This window comes from Hippoglossus stenolepis, chromosome 3 (assembly GCF_022539355.2).
Source record: "Hippoglossus stenolepis isolate QCI-W04-F060 chromosome 3, HSTE1.2, whole genome shotgun sequence".
Classification (NCBI taxonomy): Eukaryota; Metazoa; Chordata; class Actinopteri; order Pleuronectiformes; family Pleuronectidae; genus Hippoglossus; species Hippoglossus stenolepis.
In genome coordinates, this window is record NC_061485.1 from 1276293 (window position 1) to 1290780 (window position 14488).

At 43.7% G+C, this 14488-nt stretch overlaps 2 protein-coding genes across 2 annotated transcripts in view; one reads left to right on the forward strand and one right to left on the reverse strand.

The window, feature by feature from the left end:
• pcbp4 (poly(rC) binding protein 4) overlaps positions 1–14488 on the forward strand; it is a 336110-nt gene that overhangs the window by 204047 nt on the left and 117575 nt on the right.
• dock3 (dedicator of cytokinesis 3) overlaps positions 1–14488 on the reverse strand; it is a 120159-nt gene that overhangs the window by 49804 nt on the left and 55867 nt on the right. Inside the window, 2 exon segments of the mRNA XM_047339172.1 lie at positions 3295–3391; positions 8979–9034. Of these exon segments, the coding sequence (XP_047195128.1) occupies positions 3295–3391; positions 8979–9034 (153 nt within the window).

Genomic DNA, 14488 nt, shown 5'->3' on the forward strand with positions numbered 1-14488 from the left:
TGGAACAGGATCTGGTTTTATTTTCTGTTTAAAGAAGTTTTACGATGTACATTTTTCATACACTACATTATTCCTGCTGTAAAAATATTGTGTGATTCCTGTTAAACGTGTGTGTGCATATGCATGAACGCTCCATCTCCTGTGTGTATGTTAATGTATCTGTGTGTGTGTGTGTGTGTGTGTGTGTGTGTGTGTGTGTGTGTGTGTGTGTGTGTGTGTGTGTGTGTGTGTGTGTGTGTGTGTGTGTGTGTGTGTGTGGAGTAAACAGGGTTTCTCTTTAACACCCTGATGCCTTTTCTACAACGACCAACACTAACTGGCTCATGTTGGGTTTGTGTGTTCAGCTCAGCTCCACAAAGTCTGGTTTCAGATCTGTAGCTATGATTTCAGTCAAGATCTTTTTATTTAAACAGCTTAACACACACACACACACACACACACACAGACACACACACACACACTGTCTTATCAGCTTGTAAGAGGGAGAGAACTGTAGAAAGAGACAAACAAAGCAACCCGGGAGCCGGAGGCAGAAGCAGAACGACGAGCTGAGATCGAGAGAAACCTGGAGCCGGAGAGACGGAGCGACAAAGAGGTAGAGAAAAGAAAAGAGAGGAAGAAAAGAAAGACGAACGAGTTTCACTCCATAACGTTATTCCTGAGTTTATCAGCGACGTGTGTCTCTCTCTCTCTCTTTCACACACTCTCACCTCCCACAAAGTGTAAACTCCCTGTGGCAGTGTGTAAAGGCCACACACACACACACACACACACACACACACACACACACACACACACATGAATAAAGGACACATCTGTATTTTACATGTGTGTATCATTCTGTGTGCACCTGAGAGAGAGAGAGAGAGAGAGAGAGAGAGAGAGAGCGGTGGGTGTCTCTCGACCTTTCTGCTCCACTGCCTTCGTCCCCTCCGCAGACTTTGGTGCCACCGAACATCCATTTACTGCGGATTCGGCACGTCAGCGTGTGTCTGTCCTCCCGGGTGCGTGCACGTGTCACCGCGTGATGTGCACACTGCAGAGTGAGCACTGCTACATGTTTAAAATCGACTGTGTGTGTGTGTGTGTGATGGAGAGAGTAAGAACTGACACAGGAGGTGTGAACACAGATGACTGAACTGTGTTCTCCTCTTTACATGTGCATCCCTCCAGTGGGAGTCACCGTCAGAGGGTGAGGTCACTACTTCGAAACTGCCACAATATAAATAAACAACTCAATAATGAAAAAGTAAATAAAGAGATTAATAATTTAAAATTGAGTTTTTTCTCTTCACAGTCGCCAAAGTTCTGCTCATTGTGGGAACTGTTGGTTTCTCTATAATCTTCAAGGTCTGGACCTTCTATGTAAAGAGCCTTGAGATCATGTCTATTATGATTTGGTGCTATACAAATAAAAATGAATTGAATTGAATTGAATTGAATGAAAGACAAAATTAATACTGTTCATTTATTCAGATATTTAATATTGAATGATTCACTGATTTATCTTTAATGTTGTCAGGTTCAATTCTCTGTTACATTAACGTTACTAAATATTTTATTACATATAGTTTACTGTAATCTAAATAAGGGAGATTTCCATTTATTCAATTCCCTTTTATTTCCTCTTTTGATACTTATTTCTGCATAAAACGAAAACAATTTTTTTATTATTGACTGAGCAACGACGAAGTCTAGGTCCTTATTGTGATGCTACGTATATCATTACTTTTCTCTTTGTTCTGTATAGATTACGATTTTGATCGAAAAAAACTCAGTCATGGTGAAAATGTACATCCGCCCACTTACACACATTTAAATGTTTGTTTATCAGGCATAACATGTTTCCTCTGTTTATCATAGAACCTGTCAGCAGCCCTCATCCCTCCATCTTATCAAACTCCACATGTACTTAACCATGAACACACTTTACTTCAAACATGACAAGTCGTTCTTCACCATCCATCCCTCCATCTGCTCATGTAAAGAAAACCAGAGGACCCACAGTCGCTTCAAGACGACATTTGTTTTCCCACTTGACACAACTCAGACACTAATGTGGCGTCTGTCAGGATGGAAATGGGAAATCTGTCACGCAGAACCCGACAAAGACACTTTTGTTTTTTCATCTATTCATCTCTGGCAGAGAGAGGAGACAAAAGCAGAGAGTGACAGGACACGAGGAAGACGAGTGATGAAGACGCACAGAGACAGAGGAGAGTGACAGATTCAGATTCAGAATCCTCGTCCCCTTAGAAGAGTTGGAGAAGACAAACAATGGACGGACACGAGAAGTGAACGAGGAAGGTCCGAACATTCGTCCACAGCTTCAGCCAAACATCAGTGTTTATAAGCAGCTTTATAAAGTTCATACACATTTATAGTCAGTGAATAGAATCTGTTGGTAAGAGCCTGACGCTTCCTGCTGTAGACGTGGGCGTGTTGCCAGTTGGGGGGGTAGTAGTCTTTCTGTTTGAATGGAGGGCATGAATGAAGCGCTTAATTTGGTTGCCATGGTAACATCATGATGGTATTACTAGCAGCATCAGCACCTTCAGGCGCAGTACTATAATACTACAATACTACAATACTACAGTACTCCACAGTACTACAGCACTACAGTACTCCACAGTACTACAGTACTACAGCACTCCACACTAGTTCAAAAGCACCAGATGAACGTCCTAGTGGTTCAAACATTATATCCTCGGAGGTGAAGACTGCAGCTGCTTCCTCTACCTCTTCTTCTTCTACTGTTGAATGCTGTCTCTACTTCCTGTGATTGGTCCAAAAGTCCAAACTATCCAACAAAGTGTTTTCACTGCAAACCAACAGAACCTGGTTCAGCTTGATCCAGACCCAGAACACCTCTTCTGCTCTGAGGAACCGTTCACACCTGATGTTCAGCTTCAGACTGAACTGAAGAGTCTGAAGCTCTGAACCCAACCAGGTGTGAACGAGTCCTGAGTCTCTATTTTCTATTATTTCTACAGATTCAGAACAAACAAACTCTCAGAAGAACAGCTGACACTTCACTTGTTTCCTCTTTGATCTGCTTTGATCTTGAGCCATTCCCACAGTAAATGTGTTTCTTCAATGACTGTAACTCCAGACTTCATGATAAGTATAATATTGTTACTGACAGAGAATCAGTTAATCACGATCTTTGTGTATTTTGAGACTAAAGGACTCAGCTCCAAGTGTCTTTGTCTTTGTGTGGATGTGAGCAAAGTAGAGTGACGAATAAAGACCCAGCGGTGTCGTCCTCAGAGTTAAATCTTCTGTGCTTCTTACCACATAGAGCTGTTTCCACAGTAAGGCCCATTCCTGCAGCGTGGACGTCACCTCGGTAACGATGGGGTCCTCCAGAGGCACCACGGTCTCATGAGGCCTGAACAGAGATAACACAAACAAACACAAGCTTCATTCACAGTCACTGACTTCAATTATTGTTTACACAGGAATCAGATGTTCACAAGTAAAGTCACCGTGTCCACAACACAAACACGTTTAGCACAAACACGTTTCACACAAACAACTTTCACACAAACACATTTCACACACACGTTAAACACAAACAAGTTTCACACAAACACGTTTCAAACACGTTTAACACAAACAAGTTTCAAACAAACACATTAAACAAAACACATTTAACACAAACACATTTAACACAAACAAGTTTAACACAAACACATTTCACACAAACAAATTTCACACAAACACATTTAACACAAACACATTTAACACAAACACGTTTAACACAAACACGTTTAACACAAACACATTTCACACAAACACATTTAACACAAACACGTTCCACACATTCCACACAATGGCGTGCGGTGTCGACAGGTATCCAAGACTCCATCTTCCTTTGTCTGCACTTTGTTCACAGTCCGACGAGTTTCTTTTATCGCACGAGTCAAACGTTTCTCCACATTTAAACACAAACGTACTTTTTGTCTATATTTTAGTTTCTAATCTCTTTTAACAACTATGTATGAACATGAATGCAGACAAATTAAAAGCGGCTGATGCTGTTTGCTCTCCACACAGACTGTGGGCGACCAAACCAATCGAAACGTGATTGGTCAAAGCAGAAATGTGAAATCTGGTCCCTCGTCTACAGACTCTGCATATTCATGTTTAGAATGTGTTTATGGAGCTGACGTCAGAGGAAGAAGAGTCTGTCAATAAAGATGGTCAACATGACTCCTCTTCCTCCCACTGTCCGGAAATGAAGCCAAAATATCTTGGATAAGAAGACCACCATCTTGTGCCGATGATGTCATTTGGAGTTGGTGCAATAGCTGTCGAGAGATGAAGCCCCCACACTTGCTTTACAACAAACAGACAAGAGTGACGTCACCTAACTGACGTGATTAAGACCAAACTACCTTAAATGACAGAAACTAATATTATTTTCATAAAAAAGAACACAAGTCAACAAAGTAGAAAACATAGGTTGAGTTGTTTTTAGACATTTTAATGAACAATTGTTGTGTTTTTAAATAAAAGCATCTGAATATTGTAAAAGAAATAAAAGTATTAAACTGACGCTCGTACAAATGCAGCTCCGGTAAAGAATAAATCCACTTCCTGTCCCGAACAAACCGTCCTGACGTTTCCAAACTGAGTAAACTCACAAAGCAGCGGCTGAGGAGCAGAACCTCAGTTCACCTCAGTGAGATGAAAACTCATCGTGTGCTAACTCCTCTGTTTCCCACCTCTCTTCTACAGAAGTGTGACCATGGGGGAGTTGTTCTCAGAGACTGAAAGCTGAGTCACTGCCTCCGCCCTGGAGTCAGGAGTATTAGAGTACACACTCGCACACACTCCTCTCTCCTCCTGGCTTTTCTACTCTCACATTCCCCCCCTCGCTCCCTCTCTCTGTCTCATGACTGATTAATTAATAAAAGCCAGTGTGCCAGATTGGCTGATCTCCCAGCTGAGCCGTCGCTGGCGGCCGCCTGGTGATTTCATCCACATTAGTTACACTTGTATCTCAGACGCTTCTCCTCCTCCTCCTCCTCTTCTCTGTTCTACTTTTCCTTCCATCTAACCCCTCCCTCTTTTCCTCTGTTTCTCTTTCACTTCTCTGTCTCGTATTATTTCTTTTCTCCCCCGTCACTCCCTCAGTTTCTATCCCCGTCCATACCAACATGTCTGAAAACACATGTCACATGACAGCTGACCTGCACTGGACATGCGTTTACAAACTAAACCTCGCAGTAATGTGGACGCCGGGCTGATCTGTAGCAGAGGTGATGAGCTTTCAAACTAAAATGTAGTTGTGAAGATTTCCCCTTTTTCCTCCATCCCTCCTCCCTCTCATCCTTCACTTTGCTTGACCTCCGTCTCATCTCTCGCTTCCTCTTCTGTGCAACCAAGCATTCAACCACACATCGACCCTCTCCTCTCGTTCTGTCTCTACTCGTCTTTGCCCCGAGAGGACATTTCTGTCCTCCATCAGTCTGAAGCCACTTCTGCTCCATCCTAATATTTTTATCTCCTACATCCGGACCGTCTCTTCTCGTGTTTGCCCTCTGCCTGTATTTTATTCTTAAACACACGCTCTGTCTCGTTTTTAAACTCTCTGGGGTGAAGGAGAGATTTCTGGGAACATATTTATTGCGTCACAAAACATCTGACGTCCTCAGCTGCGCTTTAGACTTGAAAGATATTGAATATTCTGTCTCGCAGCTACTTTCACCGACTTTGATTCACCACAAGTCCTTCTATGATTTTGTGGACATGACAGACATGTCACTGAAACTGAAGAACCACCGTATGGATGGATGTCTACGCAGATCAGAACAGTTTCAGTCTATATACATTTTTTATCTTGTATGGCACCAAATCATAAAATGCACTTAACATGTCGAGACCTTAAAATGATAGAGAAACCAAACAGTTCCCCCAACGAGCGGCTCCGACGACTGTGGAGAAACCACTCCCTGTCTGAGGTCACTGTGACCTTTGACCTTTGACATCCAAAATCTGATCAGTTTCAGTCCAAGTGGCATTGAAGACATTTCCTGGAGGCAGACGTGAGATATTACCTGCAGGAGGCCGACAACATTGACCTTTGACCCTCTTTACCTGTCACAGCCACAGAATCACCCTGCACCCCTGTGTGTAGTTGTGTCTATTTACAACTCTGTGTAATTTACAGTGTGTGTAGTTGACACTGTGTATTTTAAACATTGTGTAGTTGACACTGTGTGTATTTTACACTGTGCAGTGTTGAGAGCGTCAGTTCCCATTAAGATCAACGTGGTCAAACGGCCACTGTCCTGCTGACCCTCAGGGTAATGTCGACATACGGAGCTTGACTGTTCTCATCTCCGACACAAAGTCTGTGAGTTTCACAGGCAGAGTGTGTGTGTGTGTGTGTGTGTGTGTGTGTGTGTGTGTGTGTGTGTGTGTGTGTGTGTGTGTGTGTGTGTGTGTGTGTGTGTGTGTGTGTGTGTGTGTGTGTGTGTGTGTGTGTGTGTGTGTGCGTGCAAAGACAGGTGTTTGGGTCAAAGAGTGTGAAGTAAAAGTGGACGGATTTTTCTTGTGTGTGGCATTAAAATGATTATGAAGCTGCTGTTTGAATGAATGAATTGTTGAATAGTTGTCGCTGTAACGATAACGATCTTCATCGTTACCTGAAACTCAAACTGACACTTGAACACACATCACAGCACAGTGGGATAAGAACCACCTACAATGAAAGAAACCATGTTTGACAAACCGATTTTTTTGTCTGGTCCATGTCCCATACGCTAACGTGGAGGAGGAGGGGTTTATGACCTATACTGCAGCCAGCCACCAGGGGGCGATTGAGATGTTTTTTTATGTTTGATGGTCCATATCTATATTTGTCATCGGCCTCCTTGACTCAGTAAAATACTCTTCCAGTGACTCTGTGTTTCTTCGCCCTGGAGCTCCACTTAAAACCAGTGAAAGATTCACTAATTAATTTACTCTCTGCCTTTAATTAAAAACTCTTATGCAAATCCAGACACGCTGAGTAACTCTGATTAATACGAGGTTTAAGAAGGAAAAAAAAACCCTTTTCCGATCATTATGCAAATGTATTAAAATATGTGCTCTTGAACTTGGAAGCGAATCAGAAACAAGCAGGTTCATGCGTTATTTAGAGCGAATGGGTCTGAAAACAACCGGTCTCCACGGAAAACGAGATTTCATCAAATTACCCCTAAATGGTTTTTAACGGTGTGAAGAAGAAAAAGGCCTCAAAGCTCGGAGGGAAATAAAGTTTCAACTCCAGCATCAGCCCAGAGTGACTGAGGAGTCAGACTGAAAGATGCTGATGTTTGAGTTTCACACAGTCCACTGCCCAACGAGCCAGTTTCACATCAGTGAAGCTGTCTTCCTGAAATGTTCTGTGGGTAAACGGTGTTGATGAGGTTTCTAACGCGTGACGGACGTGAAACTGGAAGAACACAAACATCTCAGGATGAAGAAGAGGAGCCGTACACGTAGAAGACGAAGACGTCAACTTGGAAACACGAGGAGGTTCCAGAGCTTTTGGTGATGAGGGCCGACGCCGGTGTGGATGAGCTGTAAACAACAACACTGATCTTTCCACAGCAGAGTTTATACGTCATGTCCGGCCTCCTGCTGCTCTACAGGCTCCGCCCCTGCTGCTCTACAGGCTCCGCCCCTCGCCTGGATGTTCCCACATGTTCCTGTTTGAACGAGTCGGACCCGACAACCTGCTGCTGCTGCTTCACGTGTGTCAAGAAAATTGTGTCTGAACATATTCTGGAGTTGATGTATGAGAGAAAACTGACGATGTGCTGAGACACAAACGGGAAGTTAGTGATAAAACGATAAAAGAATCCAGCTGAAGGGAAACATTTATCTTGAATTCAGGACTGACAGTCAAATAAAAACTGTGTGTGGGCGACACTTTGTCACAGTGAACAGAAAATTCACTTATTTCTTCTCTTGCCAAGGTTGAGAACGGCTGCATCTGTCTTCACACTCTCACTTCCATCAGCAAACAGGAAGGGGCTGTCAATCGTGTGTTCCATAAACATTTCATTCACATCATTCGGCTCTCTGAGATGTTCAGATACGATGAGACGGTCCAACAAGTCCTGACCCGAGACCTCTCAGTCAATCTGCGGAGCGGCCACGGCTGCGTCACTGTTTCCAGACCAGGTATCAACCCAGCGTGACGTCACCTGTTGGTTTGTGAGTTGCTGTTTTGACATTTTGTTCAGCGACATCTTGTTTGTTTGAAACCAGAAGTAACCATATATGGAGGAGCGGGGGGGCGGAGCCTGAGTGAGAGCTCTCTTCACTTTTATTGGAAATTGGAACATTCGTTAGAACATAACAAATGTTTACTAATGTTTACTAATGTTTACTAACATTATAAAGTGAGAAGAAGAGTAATTTTCTCATAGAAAGTCGCCCCCTGCTGGTCAGACAGAGAATACAGGTTTCAGGCACTTCTTCTACGTCCCTTTTTATAAACAGTCGACGCTCCAGACGAGTTATTTTCGCTCTGCTTGGTTTAAAGTTGAATTCCTCTCAAACTGCTTGAATATACGGGACAGTATTAAATCTTATCACTCTCTTAAAAAGGTGAAATTGTGGCTGCTCCTCTACAGTCACTTAATCTGGATTTAACGCGTCTGTGTGATGCAGCTGAAACTGAATATGAAAGGAAATGAGGTGAAAAAAGGCGGAGGAAGGAGAAGTGGCTGTGAAAGCCAAAGTGTCTCGATCGCCCCCTGGTGGCTGGCTGCAGGATAGGTCATAAGTTCCGCCTCCTCCGTGTTATCCTGTATTTTCTGCCACTGTAGTTCTTATCACACTGATGCTGAGACGTCATGATTGACAGCTGAGACTGACTCGTGATTGGTCGAGCATGCCGCTGTATCCAGATGTTTGGGCTTTATTTCTTTGACCTGAACATCAGGGCCCCTAAAGAGACAGAAACTTAAACTTACCCTCGATTGGTGACGATAGCTTTCTTCAAGTGAATGTAGTTGGCTGGAAAAACTCCCTGCAGAGACAGAGAGAGAAACAACCATCAGCCCATCGTGTGTGAATGAGAATAAACTGCATGAAACCAAACGTTTTATAAAAACATTCCAGAGAAAACAAAGAGTGTCTGGCTCTTCTGCACTGGCCTCACTTTCTGGACCTGGAGTCTAATGACCTTCTGACCTTTTCTGAGGCTAATACGTGAGCAAAGTTTATTTCACAAACCCACTCCGCCCACCGGGACACAGACAGAACAGGAGCACGAGTATGAAGACGAGCGACCTGCACAGCAACGCTACAAAACATGTGCCGTGTCTCGGAGGTGCACTGCTCAATTATTCATGTCAGACACCGTGGAGGTTAGAGAGGAAGCTGCGAGCGGCTCGGCAGGTCGCCTCAGCTGTTTCAGTATCACCGGAGCACTTAGAACCACTCGCTGCACACACAGGAGATTCACATTCTAAAGATGACGGCCACGTTCTGTAGAAGCAGGAAAATGAAGCGATGACACATTCGATGCACGGTGACCTTTAAACTTCTCTTCAGCCTTTTCTTCTCATGTGTTTATGTGGATGTCCGTGTCACTGGAGGGTCACAGACATCAGGTGGATGAGTTATCACAGTGAGCGCAATTAGTTTAAGTGTTGCTGAAGAGACATAGTGCAGCACATGTTGTGTGTCCTTTAGGTTTCCAGTCTTTTCTTTTCTCTACAGCCACTAAACAGTCTCTGTGCAGAGGTTGTGATGTACTAATGTAATTTAAGATCTCATCTCTTTGTATTAATCACAACTCTAACTTTCTCATGAAGAATATTTGATTACATGTTTTGTAAAGATTCAATCATTCCAACACGTTCAGATTCAATCTTCTATAACTCTGCAGGTTCGGTAAAGAACAGCCTGGAATCCAATCATTCAAATGTGTTTGCTGCCGTCTCTGAAAGACACAACTGAACTGAAGTCAGTGAGAAATGTGTGATGGATAAATAAAACCCAGCGAACAGACCTGAGGCCTGCTGAATGATCAGCACTGTGATTTAATGTGATAAACAGCATCAGAGAGTCACAGCTGAGGATGTTGGAAAAGTCCAGTACGAACAGTCAGCGTCATTCTAACTCAGAGGGAAACATGAGTTCAAGGCTGCAGAAGCTTCACAAATGTAAATCGTCCGATGTGCAAAGTCCCGGTATCGGAATCGGAATCTGGAAAAATGGTATCAGAACATTTTGTGTCATAAACATGATGTGAAATGTGCAGGATTTCACACTGGAGGATTTCATTCATGTTCATCCTCCACAACATGTGTCAGTGAAGAGAGGAGGCTATATATGTACTGTATATGTGTGTGTGTGTGTGTGTGTGTGTGTGTGTGTGTGTTTGTGTATTATTCTATGTGTTCCCTCAGTTCTCAGCCAGCCTGTGTGTCGACGCAGAATCTGTACGTTCAGTGTTGGTGTCAGCATGTCTGTGTGTGAGTCTGTGTGTGAGTCTGTGTGTGTGTCTGAGTGTGTGTCTGTGTGTGTGTCTGTGTGTGTGTGTCTGTGTGCAGATGCATGTCCTGTCTGTGCTCTGAAAGCTCGGCCTGCAGCGGTTGGGACAGAAAGCCACCCTGTGCGCGTTGTGCATAATAACCTCGCTGTCTTTTCACCCCCGACTCAGCTGCTTCTCCTGTCGACAGAGATGTGTTCTACGTCCGTCACGAGACCTTTTAGGGTCGAACGCTGAATAATGAAACACAGGGGAGAACCTTCCTCTGCCACTGGTGTGGATGTATTTTTGGACGAGACAAAGGGGGAGTTAGAGAGGACGCGATTCGAATGTTAAAGCTGTCGGGAGCTTTTTCCTGCTCCGACATGTCACAGTGAGGTTCTGTCATCGCTGTGGTTATCACATCATCATCACTTGTATCCAGGCCAGTCCACGGCTGTTTGTGAGACGTCTCACTTCTCCACTGCCACTTCGACCAGCGAAGTGAACGATGCCAAGTGGGGCAGAAAGCAGACGACAACTACACAATGTAACACAAAAAAAAAAAAATCACACTCTTTATAACACAACATAACAAACATCGCCACATATTCCTGAGGAATCCTCGCTGGCTTCTGTCACGAGCCTCGATTTACTCGACAATAAACACAGTGTGAGGTCCATGACTCGTGCACTGTGGAGCCCAGTGTGTCGTATTTTAGTACAAATGGTTCCCAGTTTCACACTAAAATCTTAAAAATGTGTGTGAAAACCAGAAACACAACACGAGCTCATAATGGACGGAGCTGCACTGATAAGAAAATACATAAAGAGCAGTGAAGCTGTGAAAATGGAGACTTCAGATGTAGATGCAGGTATGAAACACACACACGCACACACACACACACACACACACACACACACACACACACACACACAGGAACATTAACATACACACAGGAGATGGAGCGTTCATGCAGATGCACACACGCGTTTAACAGGAATCACACAATATTTTTACAGCAAGAGAAACCCTGTTACTCCCTCACTCTGCTACACACACACACACACACACACACACACACACACACACACACACACACACACACACACACACACACACACACACACACACACACACACACACACACACACACACACACACACACACCGCTGTGACACTGGATGCTTGTTAACAGGTCAGTGCACTCACAACACCTCAGGCTCTTCTGTGAAGCTCCAGGAGGTCGTCACCATGTTGTGTTGTTTCTAATTTAGCTGATGGTGTTGAAACGCTGCCTCACTTAAGAAAGGTCACCTCAGAGAGGAAGAGGAAGAGGAAGAGGAAGAGGAAGAAGGAGGAAGAGACGACGGATAAACAGGAACCAGTGAAGCTGCAGGAAATCAAGACCTCAGATAAGAAACTTATCCAAGAGAAGAAACTTCACCATCGAACATTTAGATTTAAAATGATTCATTACTGTTTCCTGTTAATCGTTTGTGTTACATTGTGTCATTATTAAGAGTAGAACTGGGTTTCAGGTCGTATGGTTCTGAGGTTTGAGTCACGACGCTCTGACGGAGGTTGTAACCTTAAATGTGAAGAAAGAACTGAGTCACTCACAAAGTTAGAGAACAGAGTAGTGAGGTGGCTCCGCTAATAAAGTCAGTGGGCGCTGACCACTCAGTACCAGTATTAAAGTCCTATCATATTCAAAAACACTCGTCATGCTGAGTTTGAGTCACGTGCTGGTTCCAGCTCCTCCAGAGCACTCGGCCCTGTGAGCGTCAGTGGGTGAGATGGTCCTCGTGTTAAGTGCTAAATGAAAATCTAATGTTTTCACATGGATACGATTTTCTCTTTTCCTGAGGATCATCAAACCATTTCGCTTTTCTCTTCCGGATTTCTCCCTCGACACAATCGTCTCCTCTCCTGTCGTCCTTTTCTTTTACTGCTGCACAGTAATTACTCTTTCTTTTGTTTCCCTCTCATCACACCCGCTCAGCTCATGGTGAAACCGTCCTGACAGGAGCAGAAGAAGAAGCTGCACCGGGTCTTCTTCTTCTTCTGGTTTGTCCTTCTTCTGTCGTCACGGAGTTTATCCTCTAACCCCGACGCTCGTCTTTTCTCCTCTGCTCTGTTCTATTCTGAGCTGATCCCTTGTTTTCTGCTCCGTTCATTGTCGTAGCTGAAAGAAGAAAGCGGGGCTGTGTAATTCCCTCATAGAGCTGCGTGCAGGATCATCATGTGCTGTGGTGTGTAATTTCACAGCAGCTCTGACTCGGTGGACGGTGAAATAACAGTGATCAGAACTGTGTCACCTCATCTTCGGCTGTTTTGTTTAAATCTTTTGTTTGAGTCAGAGACGTTTCCACTGAGATGAGTTTGTGCTTCGTAAAGGGAAGAGAACAGAATGACTCCATTACCCCTGGTGTTGATACGATTCTCCAGCGTCCACAGGGAGATCTGATCCAGCTGACGTCCTCCAAACAACAGACAACGGAAGAAGAAGAATAGAGGAAGACGAGTTGAGATGTTTTCAGACGTGAACTCTGGATCAGTGGTTTTGTTTACAGCTCATCCCTCATCACCAAAAGCTCTGGAACCTCCTCGCCTTTCCAAGTTGACGTCTTCGTCTTCTACGTGTACGGCTCCTCTTCTTCATCCTGAGATATTTGTGTTCTTCCAGTTTCACGTCCATCACGTGTTAGAAACCTCATCAACACGTCCACTCGCTCTCTGGGAAGCTTCCACACATTGTCCTGCTGTTTCCTCACATGGACTCACTCTGACATGTTACACACATTTTACTAGGAGGCTGCAGGAGAAGATCCAGAAAATGTCCAGAGACACTGACTCTGACATTTGTTCTCACACAGAACCTGCAGAACATGTGAGGAACACGTGAGGTGAGAACACGTGTCGGGGTTCCTTGTTGCTCTGAAAACAGCTTCATTGTGTTTTCGTCTTTTCGATTGGTCTATGTGAGGACTGAGGAGAGGACTGTTTACACTAATGGCTGCTCGCTGCTAGTAGTTGTATGTGGATTGACGTGTTGGTTGTTCGATGAGGTCACACTGTGTACTCCACCCTGTCGCCTGTACTTCAACCACTTGAATATACTTGAAACACATGAAATAATTGCAGAACCTAAGAAGTTAGAAGTTTGTCTGTGGCATAAACATGAGATATTTTATTTCTGGAACTGTCTTAAAAGCTGAGTATTTCTGCAGCTCAAATATCCAGCGGAGCCTGAACATGTTAAAATATTTAGAAGCACATTTGCATATGTTTTAGTGAAAGTGTTTGTGTCTGACACTCAGAGGCAGAGCGTCCGTCTTTAAAGCTGAAAAACATGGACGCTCTCACGCTTGTTTTTTAATTGTTATTTAATTTTATATTTAGAATAGTTAGCTTTTGTTTTCTGACAAAAAATAAAACCAAATCCTCAAATCTGCTTTGAGAAACACTTGGTGCATCATTTGAATTTAAATTAACCCCAAACACCGAAGGCTCTTCTTGTGAAATATGTTGGTTTCTGTATTTGGTGCGTCTGAGCAACAGATTTGAATCCAGCAGAGCAGCCGTGCAGTGAGTTCACTCCTCTGAAGGTGAGCGTCAAAGTCAAAATGTGAAATGTGTCCTATTTATGTGTTTAGAGCGTTTGAAGACATTAACATGTCGGGATCAGGTGAGACACACAAATAAATGATATAAAAAGTGCCGGTTAATCATAAAAACATCTGACATAAGATAAAAAGTGGCGTTAGGAGCTTGTGAGAGATGAATGAACAGTTTGAACAAGTTCCCATTAAAAGCTTCTATTTTAGAGCTGATTGTAAAATGTGATCATTAGTTTATAAGTGATGATGTCAGCAATGTCAGGAGACGTGAATGTTCCCAGTCGAGATCCGGCTCCAAGTGAATCTGTCTTCATGGATCATGTTCACTCTGTTATTCACGTCTATGGTCTGTTATCATCAGTGGTGTTGGGGGTGTGGTCT